The sequence below is a fragment of the Mastigoproctus giganteus genome, chromosome 10, assembly GCF_048544385.1.
Source record: "Mastigoproctus giganteus isolate SK-2022 chromosome 10, ASM4854438v1, whole genome shotgun sequence".
NCBI classification, from domain to species: domain Eukaryota; kingdom Metazoa; phylum Arthropoda; class Arachnida; order Uropygi; family Thelyphonidae; genus Mastigoproctus; species Mastigoproctus giganteus.
In genome coordinates this window covers 210,348,106-210,361,645 of record NC_143584.1, presented here as the reverse complement: position 1 = coordinate 210,361,645, position 13,540 = coordinate 210,348,106, and the positions used below count along the sequence as shown (strand labels likewise).

Below are 13,540 nucleotides of genomic sequence, written 5' to 3'. Positions count from 1 at the left end.
ACTTACCTTAACACCGTGGAAGTGGAGGTAAAAATGTTCAAGTTCTTTTGGTCCATCCGGTGTCCGTACATAGCGGGCAAGTCCTGATGGCTGGACGTGGACTGTCACCTGGAAGTGGTTTTTTTTCTGGCACACAAATGCGTCGTCTGCGTTACTAAAGTTGAAACCTTTGTCTGCATCCACCCGATAGCTAGGGGTAGGCCTGAAACGAGAAGAGTGGATGTAGCATCATCTCTAAATAATAACAAATTACCCTGGAACATTAGTCTATATACATAACCTTCAAAAACCTGGAATTTTCAATAATTCGGATTAACGAGATGCCGAATTTACGAGGTTCTACTGTTTACAGTTATAATAATTTTGGGAAGGCTCGACAAATTCTGAAAGCTCCAAAAAATTTCGTGTAAATCGTATACTGGGAATCGAGTTATTACGTGCGGACGGACGAATGGACAGAGGAATAATAATTAGTGGATTTCTGGTCGTTTTATGGTAATTAAATTTGGAATGGCTCGACAAATCATTTTAAAAGGTCCGCATATAAAATTTCATATTCTACTGGGAGTTGAGTTGTTACATGCGGACGGACGGACATGGTGAAAACAAAGGCGCATTACGCATATATGCTAACTCGCCTAAAAATATACGTGAAATCCCGAAAACAGCGCTTTTTTTTTTTTTCTGCCTTATGCAATGGAAAGTGTTATCTAGCTTTTAACTTAAAATCCTGATCATATTAATACTGATTAACATTTAGTCACTCATGTTAACACTTTATAAGGAGTAAAGAAAGTTGAAAAATTTTTAAGCGAGAGAGGAATAAGATAGCGAAAGACAGGAGAGAGGAATAAGAGAGAGAAATAAAAGACAGAAAAGGGAAATATGAGAGAGAGAGAGAGAGAGAGAGAGAGAGAGAGAAAGAGAGAGAGAGGACAAGAGAGAGAGATGATAAAGGGAAAATAGAGAAAATAGAAGAGCGAAATAAAGGAGAGAAATGAGGAAGAGAGAGATAGTAGACAAAAATGAGAAAGAAAGGAGAGAGAGAGAGAGAGAGAGAGAGAGAGAGAGAGAGAGAGGACAAAAGAGAGAGAAAGAAAAGAGAGATGAAAAAGGGAAAATAGAGAAAAGTGAAATAAAGGAGAGAAATGAGGAAGAGAGAAAGAGTAGACAAAAATAAGAAAGAAAGGAGAGAGAGAGAGAAAGGACGAAATGAGAGAGAAAACGAAATGAGAAATAAGAGAGACACGATAGAAATTAGAGAGCGAGAAAGAAAAGAGAGATAAGAGAAATAAGAGAGAAAATATGAATAAGAGGGAGAGTGAAGACGAAAATGCAAGAGAGAGAGAGAGAGAACGAAAAGAGAGAGATGAGAGAAATAAGAGGGAGAGTGAAGAAGAAAATGCAAGAGAGAGAGAGAGAGAGGGAGAGAGAGAAAGAAAGAAAAGAGAGATGAGAGAAATAAGAGAAATAAGAGGGAGAGTGAAGACGAAAATGCGAGAGAGAAAACAGAGAAATGAGAGAGAAATAAGAGAGAGAAGAGAAATGAGGTCGCGTGAAGACGAAAATGCAAGAGAGAGAGAGGGGGAGAGAAAAGAGCGAAGATAAAAAGAAGAAAAGAGAGAGAGAGTGAACGATGATAGAAAGAAGAAAAATAAGAGAAAAGAGCGAAGATAGAAAGAAGAAAAGAGAGAGAGAGAAGATGAATAAGATAAAGATAGAAGAGAGAAAGACAGAAGATAGGAATGTGAAAGAAGAGGAATAAAACAGAGAAAAGTGGGAAAGGAGAGAAATGAGAAAGAATAGACAAATGAGGAAGAGAGAAAGAATAGAGAGAAATGACAGAGAAGAGAGGGAAATGCGAAAAAGAGAGAAAAATGAGGGAGAGAAGATGAGAAAAGAGAGAAATGAGGGAGAGAATAGAAAAATACAAGAGTGAAAGAAGAAAAATAGGAGAGAGAAAAAAGAGAAATGACTGAGAGAGAAAGGCGAAATGAGCGAGAAAACGAAATGAGAAAAAAAGAGAGAAATTAGTGATAGAAAGAAAAGAGGAATGAAAGAGGAGAAATATGAGAGAATGAAAAAAGAGAGGAATAAGAGAGAGAGGAAAGTATAAGTGGGGGGGATAATAGGGGGAGAGAGAAGAGAGGGAAGAATGAAAGGGAGAGAGAGTGAGAAGAGAGGGAAGAATGAAAGGGAGAGAGAGAGAGAGAGAGAGAGAGAGAAGAGAGGGAGAATAAGAAAGAGAGAGTGAAGAGGAATAAGTGAAAAGAAGAATGAAACAGAGAGAGGAATAAGAGAGACATATGATGCAAAGTGTGAGGAAAAGTAAGAGAGGAAAATAAGAGAGACATATGATGCAAAGTGTGAGGAAAAGTAAGAGAGGAAAAAAAGAGAGACAGATGAGGAAAAGTAAGAGAAGAGGAATAAGAGAAGAATATGACGGTTGCGTGAGAGAGGGAAATGAGAGAGGGTTCTTACAAGTCCTTCATGTCCTTGTCACATAAAGTATGCCACGTGTTCTGCTGAAAGGGCTGGAACCTGATACACTGATAGGTAGCGTCGAGGAACATGCTGCTGTTCTCTGGTCCTCCAAAGTCGAAACTGTACTCGTCGTCGGTAGGTGGCAGCATCGTACCAGTGCTTCGCGGTTCGGGAGACAGACCTACTGGCAAGAGAAACGAAGTTAAAGCCAACCTTCTTTACAAAGAGGCAAGCCTCAATAGATTTCCAGTTCTTATTTTCATTTAATTAAATGTAAGGGAAGATGCAAAAATGAAATTGGAGTTATTCTAAAAAAGCAGACTTGCTCCAGTACCTGGTTCCTGTTTGATGTGCACCATGCCATTCAGGATGCTGCTGCTCACGTCTGACTTAGGGGAGTCTGACAGCTTCCTCTTTTTACTCGGGTTACTGCCAGGGCTGCTGAGTCCTTCGCACATAAAATCATCGCTGCTGGAAATAAAATAACAAATCCTTTAATAATTAATGCAATTTGTTGCTTTGTTTAAAAGTTCTGTTCATGAACAACCGTACTTCTTGCTATTTCTAGCTGAGCTGCGGAATTCAAGAACAAACCAAACTGTTTCACATAGCAACTGCGTAGTTGACTTGTTCACACGGTGTGGCCTTGGCTGTCGGTCAAATTTTCAGATGTCAACTCAAATATATTCCTCATTCGCCCTACAGCCCTGACCTTGCACCCTACGATTTTTTTTTTATTTCCAAAGTTAAAGAAGGAGCTGCGAGGAAAACCTTTGCAGGCGTCAGAAGTTGTAAAGACATCGGAGGCGATTCGCAAATGCATGTCGAAAAATGACTTCCAACATGTTTTTGAAGAATGGCAGAAACGTTGGAGTAAGTGCATTTCTTCAAATGGGGACTACTTTGAATCCGCATTGTCGGAACATATGACGGTTGCGTGTCCATACACCTCACTTCCCATTCCAAAAAGTTCAACAAGTATTCAACTGGATTGAGGTCAGACGAATTTGGAGGCCAATCATGATGGGAAATATCTTCACTGCATTCCTTGAACCATTCGTGCTCAGAGCGGGCCCAATTACACGTCCTGTTTCTGTCTGGGAAAAATAAACCAGGCAAGGTCCCCTAAGGTTTGAGGAATATATTTTGCCGGTAGGCCTCACCAGTGAAACGTTGGTCCATACGAATCAGGGGTCCTAGTTCTTGATGGGAAAATATACCCCATGTTAAGCAACCACCGCCTAGATAGTGGGCACCATGCACAATGGGTCCATGGACTCGTGTTGCTTGAGCCACACATGAAGGCATAAGTCATGTTGCGCTAGGCATTTGGGCTCATTCGACCAGCACACACGTTCCAGTCCTCCTCCAGCAGTGTCCAACCATCCTGTTGTTGACACCACAGCAATCACCATCGACGATGATCACTTTGACTTACACGACCAGATGGAAATTACCACTGCTCTAGCTTGCGAAGCTGTTCAATGTAGTTGAACAGCTTTGCAACATCCAACTACATTTATCTGTAGTTTTATATTTTTGTAATTAGTTGTTTATGGTAATTTTTTATCGTTAGATGTCGTTTCTGTCACTAGAGATTCTCATTCAGGCGTAAATTGAATGCCACGCCCTCAAACAGGTTGTTTAATATTGGTGGAGATTACCGGAAGTCAATCTTTATTACAAAGTTATTCAATGTTAATACATTATACCTGAGAAGAGATTCTACATTACGTTTAAGTGATTTGTCGTCTGCTCCTTTTCTTTCATATTTCTGCTTACATTTTTGAATTTGTCGTCTGCTCCTTTTCCTTCATATTTCTGCTTAAAGTTTTGAATTTGATGCTAAAATTGAAATAAATGTTGCCGTTTAGATTTTACTTTTCTAAATTTAAATTTTGCATAATCAACCATTTTTTTTTCTTTTTTTTTTTTTTTTGTAGCTCTCTCAATGGGAAAGTTGCTCCCCGTCCTCAGTTTAGTCTGAAATCGTCTTCGGTGAACTTTTCAAACAAATGTAAGCCGATTGAATATGAAATTAAAAAAATAAATTAATGTAATGGTGTTTAGCTTTAGAACATGGCTGTCTGTGCGTACTAGCGCAGTTCTGTTGCGTTGCTCACTCTACAACCACTGTTATTTTATTTTTATAATTTATTTATTATTATTGATGTGAAACATCCTTGGGGGATTCTTCAACGGAGTAAGTAAATCTGATTGTTCACGAAAAATGCGTCACGGAAGTTATTACATCATCGGCGGCTTATGCCAGAGGCGCTTCCCACACTCCCACCGCTAGTCTGTGCCGAGCACTCACTAACTATTATATTTAAGCCACGCGAAATGGAATGTTGGTGAGGGCCACACCAACAGGACCACATCGGTAGCTTAACTGGTCCTGTTTTGCAGGGAGAGGGAATGGAGGAGTATATCCACTGCAGCCTATTTTGCATTGGTGGAAAGCCTACCCAGGAGCGTGGAGTGTCAAAAAGGATCCAACACTTGAAGTCAATGTCTCCAGATAATTCTTGGAGAGTAGTATATACTGTATGTATTTCTTTTGATCTTAAGAGACAATTGATTTTAGCTGACTGTACCCTTGGGGTGACGAATCTCGCTGCACCCAATTCCGATCAGATGGGTGAGTGTGGAGGATTCTTGTAGTGCATTGGGTCAACAATGAATTTTAAAGGAGTAGTAATTATGGTGTGGCATTGCTTCTCATTGTATAACCATTGGTGCTTGTGCAGGGAACCATGAGCGACAGGGCTTACGTTAACATTGTATACAATTATATGCTCTCTACAATGTAGCAGTTCTTTGGTACAGACCCGTGTTTGTATCAAGAGGATTATACTTCATGCCACACCCCCGGTGTTGTTCGAGATTAGTTTATGGATATGAATGTACAAAAGTTAGAATGACCAGCGCAGAGGGCCGATTTGAACCCTATGGAACATGTATGGGATGAACTGGAACTTCGAATAAGGTCTGAACCAACACAATCCAAATCGGTAGCTACAATGGTCATTGTTTTTTGAGAAGATGGAAGACTACCACTACACTACACCCGTTGTAATTTATCGTTCGTTGGTGAAAAGCCTGCCAAGGAAGGTGGAGTGCGCCATAGCGACCAAAGAGGATTCAGGGGACGGTCCTAGAGGTTATTGAATTGAGAGGCAGTGACGCCATGAAAGTGATGTGTCCGGATACTTTTTGGAGAGTAGTGTATGTGATTTGAAATCAATTTCCTCAACCATTGAAATGTCTTATATTTTCAGAAGCCACAAAGGATATAATCTGTAGCAATTCATCGATCCTGTAGACGCCGTTTTATTCCCTTTTTTATCTTCAGTTCACATAAACTATTTTTAATGGTCATGGATACTCACGCTAGGAGTACTAAAAGAACAAACAGAAGCCTAATGCGATTTCATGAGGAAAGTGACTTAAGGAAAACTGTTGTTTGTACAAGGACATCTACATAAATTCTCAGGTGGAACAAGCTCCAGAAAGAGGGAGGAGGGAGCAAATAAGCTTTATTTATATTGAAGCGTAATCTCAGCTTGCTTAACATCTGGGGGAGGTCTGACCAGCCTCCTTAACCTTATCTTTTGATATCCATGGTTATATATGAGTTTTATACGCAAATGAGTTGAGCATTCATAAAAACTAGACCGATCTTCTTGACATAGAACCTGTAAGCCATTGACTTCCGCTGTCCTTGTTGTAAATTGCTTAAATCAATTAAGGGATCGGATCCGTTAAAACTGGTTTACCTTTGGAACCGATGAATTTATTATGATGGTATAAGGCATTAAATATTTGTAGCGCCCAACTTTATCTTTATTCATCGTACAAGATAAAACACTATGTCTAGCCTGGAGAGAGTGAAAAACAAAATTATCTAATATATCAGAAGGAACTTTAAACAGATTTGAAAAACCTGATCACAGGGATTACCAAAAATGTTAACAAGAAACTATAAGTATATCCAATATGATTGCGAAGTTCTTTACAGTTAAATAAATACTTACTTTCCATATAAGCTTCCTAGATGGCCGGTAGGTGTCACTAATGGCGTCGGCTGCTGTAAATTTCCAACTGTTAGCGGTGTGAGTATAGGTTGTGGTAGTTGACCCAATCCGGGAGAACCAGGAGTGCTCAAAGTAAGGAGATGATGTGCAGGAGGGTGACTTACTGAATGAGACGGCAAAGAATTTTGACCACCCTGATGAGGCTGCAAAATTGAAGAAGGTTAAGGACATTGAGTATTTAATACGTATAATATGTCTATTTATTTTCTTCATTTTAATGAAACAATAATCATAAAAAAACTGGAGTAGTTTCATTGTAAGGACTGGAATTTTCACAGCACAACAAACTTGCCTTTGCAACGAGTTGCAAATTTGCATTTGCAACAAATGGCATCTCTAAAATGTTAGTTGGACATTTTTTTAAAAGTTGAGACTACTATTACAGCCTGTTTCAGGACCAACTGGTCCCTCATTAGATACCTAGTGGTCTCTAGTGGGACACATAGAAAAAACAGTTGTAAAGAAATTGTTGGATGTGAGTAGCTATGAGGAATGCGAAATCAAATTTCAAAGTTGTAATATAGCTAAAGCGCTGTTGAATATAATGCAGTAATAGGGCAACTCGTTATAAAGGCAATTTTGTTCTGTTGTGAGAATTAAGACAAGCCCGAGACTTTTGCAACATCGGTCAAAAAATAAAAATAATAACCCACCTATTTGACTTCTTCCTTACGTAGGTATCTATTCAGCTAAGCTTTGAATTTCCCCAAGTTGTCAGACTCAAATACCCATGGAGGCAATTTATTCCAATAATTAACAACTCGATGGCTAAAAGAAAACTTCCTACATTTTCTAAACCTCTTCTCCCCGCATTTTAAATTGATGGCCCTAATTCTGGAATACGCTTTCTCAGAGTCTATTTCCTTCTCAATTTAGTCGCTTCCAAGGTGTCTGGTTTCCAAGCTCTGCAACCACCATATTCGAAGTCTTTTCTCATATGATCGCCTTCTTGCTGATCTTATTAAGTATGTGGCCAATCTCCAGACCCTTTCAAGAAGCCCTATGTTTTGTTTTGGAATTAGAGCCCTCTTGGGTAGCACAGTTCGCATAATCAGCATTCTCCGCACGCCGTTAATGATGAGAAGAATTTTTATGGGCCTTTTCCACAACGTAGTTGAGTTAGTCGGTCTCAGACAAGGGTAGCATGATCTTTTCTCCCAGAAACTCGTGTTTTTCATCCATCAAACAGACCTCGTGGGTAGCACAGTTGGTCGGATCAACGTCCTTCAAACACCGGGTGAAAAAATCCAAGTTCGAGTCGCGTCGATGACGGGAGGAATTTTTATGGACCTTTTTTCACAACGTGGCTGAGTTAGTCGGTCTCAGGAGAGGGTAGCATGGTTTTCCTCCCAGAAACTCGGGTTTTTCGTCCAGCAAACAGAAAATCGACCTCACAATGTACACGGACCAATATGGCCTTAGTCGCCGAAGCTCCTAAAATCCTACTACAACAATTTATTTTATATACACTCAGTGCCCAATGAAATATGACGATCCCTCTAATTATGTTGAGGACGGATGACTTGAACAAACGACGGAATGAGTTCCACCAGATTACGAAACACATCCTGAGAAAAAAATTAAAATATGGGTCTCGAAGGTAACTTTAAAATGTCCTACAATTGCACCACATTGGCTGGTGGAAGAATGTTTTATTAGGGTTGATTGTCCTATATATCCTCAACCGAAATAAATCATTTCCCAGACGATTACATTACTTCCATCAGCCTGGTGGCCATCAGTGTCTAAACTGTACATATTGGGTCCATGGTCCCATAATGTTTTTGCCTACGAGGGTCAATTGTAGGCATGATACAAATAAAAATGTTATTCTTCTGACCGGCACACCTTTTTCGCTTCTGCATTATGCAGTTGAAGTTCTGGATCATATAAGTCACAATTTTGAGTAAGGTAGAGAGTTATTTAAAAGTCTACGCCAACGTCTTTTCTTATATTTCAATAGATGGGAGGGAAGTATATGCCACATTGATTTGAAGGAAGTGAGTCTGGACTGATGACCCTCTTTGTATTCTGAGATGGGTGTCTCTACCATCATTGACCTATTGGTACACACACTAAACGTCCAACTCAACAGTTTGGAATGGTCTATTGTACACCATTGTGAAAGATGGACATATAAACAAGAAAAATAAGAATAAAAGGGAATTGAAGAAAATTGCAGCCCTGCCAAGAAACAGGATGAGGTCAAAGATGAAAGAAGGAATGTGGAACAGCTAGTTAAAAATCTAGATTGTTGTATGAAATTTATTATAGGAATAGCTACACAGTTTCGCACCTGGAGTAAATAAATCTGTTACTCCATAGTGGAGTGCTTTTCCTTCCTTACTACTGCGCAATTAAAGCGAGATTTATCACACCCATAACATAAACAGAAAACCTCCTCGGCCTCAGATCAACGGGAAGTATTTTCCAGACAAAGATTATAGAAAACGAGTCGTGATCAGAAACTTGATGTACTCTTATAACCCGATAGTTAAATTCGCTGAAGAAGGTGACATATGTAAATAAGCTGGAAAGGAGGTGTCGGTAGTCGTGCGTGACTAGAATTCGACCCCACGGCAAACACAGGGGCTAGAGATTAATTAACGCGATATCGTGCAAAAGTGATCTGTATCGGGCTGAGCCACACGGTTGCAAATAAACAGGTTTTTTCACAATTGCGGAATTAATTAAAAGTGAAATAGTGAGTTCCTGCTAAATATTTAGTCGACTATCTTGGTGATTAACTTTCCTTAAAGCTTCTTTTGTGGCATGCTTTCCGAAGACGGGAACTGTGCACACAAAGAGGGCATTCACAGTAGCTTTCAACACCTTCAAACAGCATAAAATGGAATTCGATCCAATTTGCACCTTCTGACATTTAAATATAAATCATCCTGCTGCCAGCGGTGACCTGCACACTTTATAAGAAAACGAAGGAGAAAAGAAATCGGAATATCTCCCTTGTTTCGTGAAACAAATCGAAAGTTATAACGCCCTTGCTTGAAAGCGAGTGTATGACCATCTTGTACCATTTTACCACTCATATAATAAAACATATTATTAAAACATGCTACCTTCGCTTGAGACCGATTAACTTGGCCACGTTGTGAAAAAGCTCTTAAAAATTCCTCACGTCACCGACGGGACTCAGACTAAAGTCATTTCCACTCAGTGGGGGGAGGACGGCGATCCTACCAACTGTGTTACCCACGCGGGCAGGTTTTGGAGCGTTAGGGACTAAGGCCATATTGCACCTTGTGTGTTCTATGGTGGATTTACTGTTTGATGGACGAAAAACCTGAGACCGATAACTCGGCCACGTTGTGAAAAGGGCCCATAAAAATTCCTCACATGATCGACGGTCTCAGGTCTTTCCCACCCGGTGTTGGTAAGATGGCGATTCTACCAACCCACGAGGGCGGTAAACGTATTGATTGTTCATCTGCAGAAATTTTGTAAATTGAAGAAGCAGGTTTTAAAAATTCTTGTTAAAACATATAAAACGGTTTAAGACATTTTCAAAAAAGGTTCTGCTTATCTGCGTTTCTTGATGTTTATGAATTCGGAAAAGCTGATTCTGAATATGATTAGTTTTTGAATGGTATCAATGGCTTGCCAAAAAATGAAAAAAATCTTTTTTGGGCAGCGTGATCATCCGGAATCAAGAACCGGATAGTCGCTCATTATAGCTAGGATCTTGCAGCGGTATCTAGAGGCTCAGGCGCGCGTGGTCGGTTCGTGGGCCCCTCCATTTAATTTTTTATAGCTATGTTATAACCATTTTAAAATAAAACATTACTGGCGAGTAGCGTAGTGGTTTTAATCGCCTTTTTCATATAAGACATAGAGAAAGCCTGAATTCGAAAAATCCTGGAAACGCAGATTCTTTGTCCAGAAAACGAACGGAAAATTATCAAAGAATACATTCAGTTATAGACAAAATATATTGACGCCTAATAGCCTTAGTCGCTTTGGTGCTTAACACACTTATTTAAAATGTTTTTTGAAAGCCTCTTCTGTATCGAGGTTCGGGTGTACTTCGTCCAGTTCACCTCATGGTAACTAAATATGCAAGAACTACCAAATTCTCTCCTATTTGTACGAAATGGACACGTGCTAGTCTCCAAGCCAAATGACCTCGCTTACTTACCGGACGGACCAAGATTACCAACCTGCATCTGCTTCTCATGGAGGCTCAAAGCACGACAAGGTTATTATGTCATTCAGATCCAACAGGATTTAACTAAATGTAACTTGCTATTGGAACCCTAGAGAACTGGCCCCATTCTTGGACTGGATACTTCTTCTACCTCTACCTGACCATCATTGGAGGATTATATGCCACCTGACTTGGTTGGGTAGGATGTTTGCTGACAATGCACCCTTGTATGGTGTTGCTATTTTGCCACAGTTTTCTTAATGGCGATCATACAGGGACCCCTTCTCCTCATAACTTTTCCTACCGGGCTTAACCCAACTACACAAACGACACATTACACGCACTTCTGGCATTCACAGAGTTCTGTTTTCTTAACAAGAGTATTGATGACGCAGTTGTGGGAACCACCAGTGGCGCCTAATCCTCAACACTATTCCACCATGCCCCGTTTTGTACTGCCCTTTTCTGGTCATAGATTCACCTCACATTCCTTGGTACCTCTTTGAAAAAATCTAGGTGAGAGTGCAAGTAATGGAGTTTGATTGAATTACTGCATTTAATTTTTCGATAATTTTCAATCATCTTGTCAATTAGTCCTCTGTAATTTTCACAGTTTATTTAGTTCCTAAGAATTCGCTACTGTCAGGAATTTGCGCACCTCATGGGTAGCACAGGTGGTAGAATCTCCTTCCTCCCCCACACTAGATGGAAAAGGCGCGAATTCGAGTCCCGTTGATTAACGAAGGAATTTTTCTGGACCTTTTCACAACGTGGTTGAGTTAGTCGGTCTAAGGCAAGGGTAGCATGGTTTTTTCCTCTGGGAAATCCGGGTTTTTCGTTCAGCAAACAGAAAATTGTACAGAGTATATAGGGAGCAATATGGCAATAATCGCTGATGCTCCTAAAACCCTACTGCAACAACAGTTTCAGTAGGGTTTTAGGAGCCGTGTTATGTTAGTTCAGTTGTCAACGTGCTGAACTGCTTTGAGGAAGCATTTCATCCTTGGGCAGAACAGTAGGAGTATGTTATAAACCAAATGACTGATTCGTATGATGAACAACTATAGAGGTAAACAGTGTGGACCAGTAAAGCAGCGTGTTTTTTAATGGGGATTTAATTTTCCATATATTTCGAGGAATTTGTACGAGAAGAAATGAGTGGAATTAGTATATTAAGGCACGGAGCCATAAAATAAAAAATAAATAAACAATAATAATAATAATAACTAGGGGGCTTTGCTCACCAATCCTCGCTAACGCTTTTCTATGTAAAATGTAGAGGTATGACAGAGTAAGTCAAATCTTTTCTACGTTAAAGACACACCTGTCGAAACGCACTGATGTTCTTCCTCCCTCTTTTTACTCCCATCCTTCAGCTATCACCCTCACTTGTGCTTTTTTTTTCTTTTGTTCTCTGTCAGGAAGCTCAGGCGACCCCTGATGGAGAGCAGCCAAAGTACTGTGGACAGCCTGACTCACCTCTCAGTGATGGTGGCGGGCAACGTGAAGTCCCACTAGGGGCCCTGTAGCCAAGAAGCCAGCACAAACAACAGAACCCAACACTAAGCTACACATGCAACACAACACTTTTCTGGCTTTTACAGAGGTTCTGTATTCATCACAAGAATACTGATTGTGCAGATGTGGGAAATCACAAGTTGCGCCTTACCCAAACGCTATGCCACTATGATCGATATCTAATCAGGAAATGACCTATGTAATTATTTACCTGTGTATTTGTAGTGATGCAAGTGCCACGCCCATTTGTACCACGTGACCCGCAACCCTCTTCTCCCATTGGCTACCCCACCACACGGCATTCTCAAGGTGGAATAAATATCACTATGTAATTATTTACCTGCGTTTACATAGGTCACTTAGGAAAAGGCCTTTTGCTTCGGGTTCCATAATGCACGAGGAATATTGTTGCATCCGAAAGAGCAGGATTAAATGTTTACAAAATACTACACTATTTACAAATATACAAACTATATCGGGTCCCTTTATCAGGTGACATTACAATAGAACATCAAATGATGTCGTGTGTGGTCATGTATTACAGAGTGAAGCAAGTGCACGAGGTTGGTGAACGTTATAGAGGCATTTATATTTCAATGGAAGACAATCTTTACCTGTGCATTTGTAGTGACGTAATTGTCCCGCCCTCTTCTCCCATTAGCTCGAATAAATATCACTAGGAGGAAAACCTTTTGAATATATAGAGAAATAATAATAATAATAATTTCCAGATTTCTGTTTGTCCGATTTTAAGAAAATTTTGAATGGCTCGACTTCATGAAAATCCATCCATTGGAAGTGAAATTATTACATGCAGACAGACATACAGGCAGACGGACATGGTAAAGACAAATAGGTGCTTTAGGCATATATACTAATGCACCTAAAAAATAGAATGCCCGCTTATTTATTTCATTGGCCAATATCTGTCCGAATCCATACTTCCATAATTGTTGGCAGATGGAGAAAAAGTCTTCTTCCATGCAGCATCTAGATATTGTAATACTAATACTAATAAGTGTTTGGATGTCTAGATGCTAAGACATATTTTAGAATTCTTTTTTTCTTTTTTTTTTTTTTTCAACCCACCGAATGTTGATGAGGAGGAGTGATGGTGAGACTGGTCTCCGGCAGGTGCTTGAGGGGTTGGGTGTTGCCGTAGGTGATAAAATGCTTCAGACTTTCAGCTTGTGACTGCATTATATCCTGGATGGGAGCTCCTCTAGGATTCAGCTTAGGGTCTAGACCAAAAAAGAAATAAAGAAAAAATGATAAAAAA

At 39.9% G+C, this 13,540-nt stretch overlaps 1 protein-coding gene across 4 annotated transcripts in view; it reads right to left on the bottom strand.

Annotated features, from left to right (window-relative positions):
• Positions 1 to 13,540, bottom strand: part of LOC150079838 (myelin regulatory factor-like) — a 138,031-nt gene that overhangs the window by 36,432 nt on the left and 88,059 nt on the right. For 2 of the 4 annotated variants that reach the window (XM_090382687.1, XM_090382690.1), the window contains 5 exons: positions 13,351 to 13,502; positions 6,522 to 6,724; positions 2,819 to 2,955; positions 2,482 to 2,668; positions 7 to 202 (listed from right to left, as the gene is read on the bottom strand). In XM_090382687.1, coding sequence (XP_090238813.1) covers positions 7 to 202; positions 2,482 to 2,668; positions 2,819 to 2,955; positions 6,522 to 6,724; positions 13,351 to 13,502 — 875 coding nt within the window. The remainder of the gene's footprint in view (positions 1 to 6; positions 203 to 2,481; positions 2,669 to 2,818; positions 2,956 to 6,521; positions 6,725 to 13,350; positions 13,503 to 13,540) is intronic. The other 2 variants (XM_090382688.1, XM_090382689.1) reach the window with 2 other exon arrangements.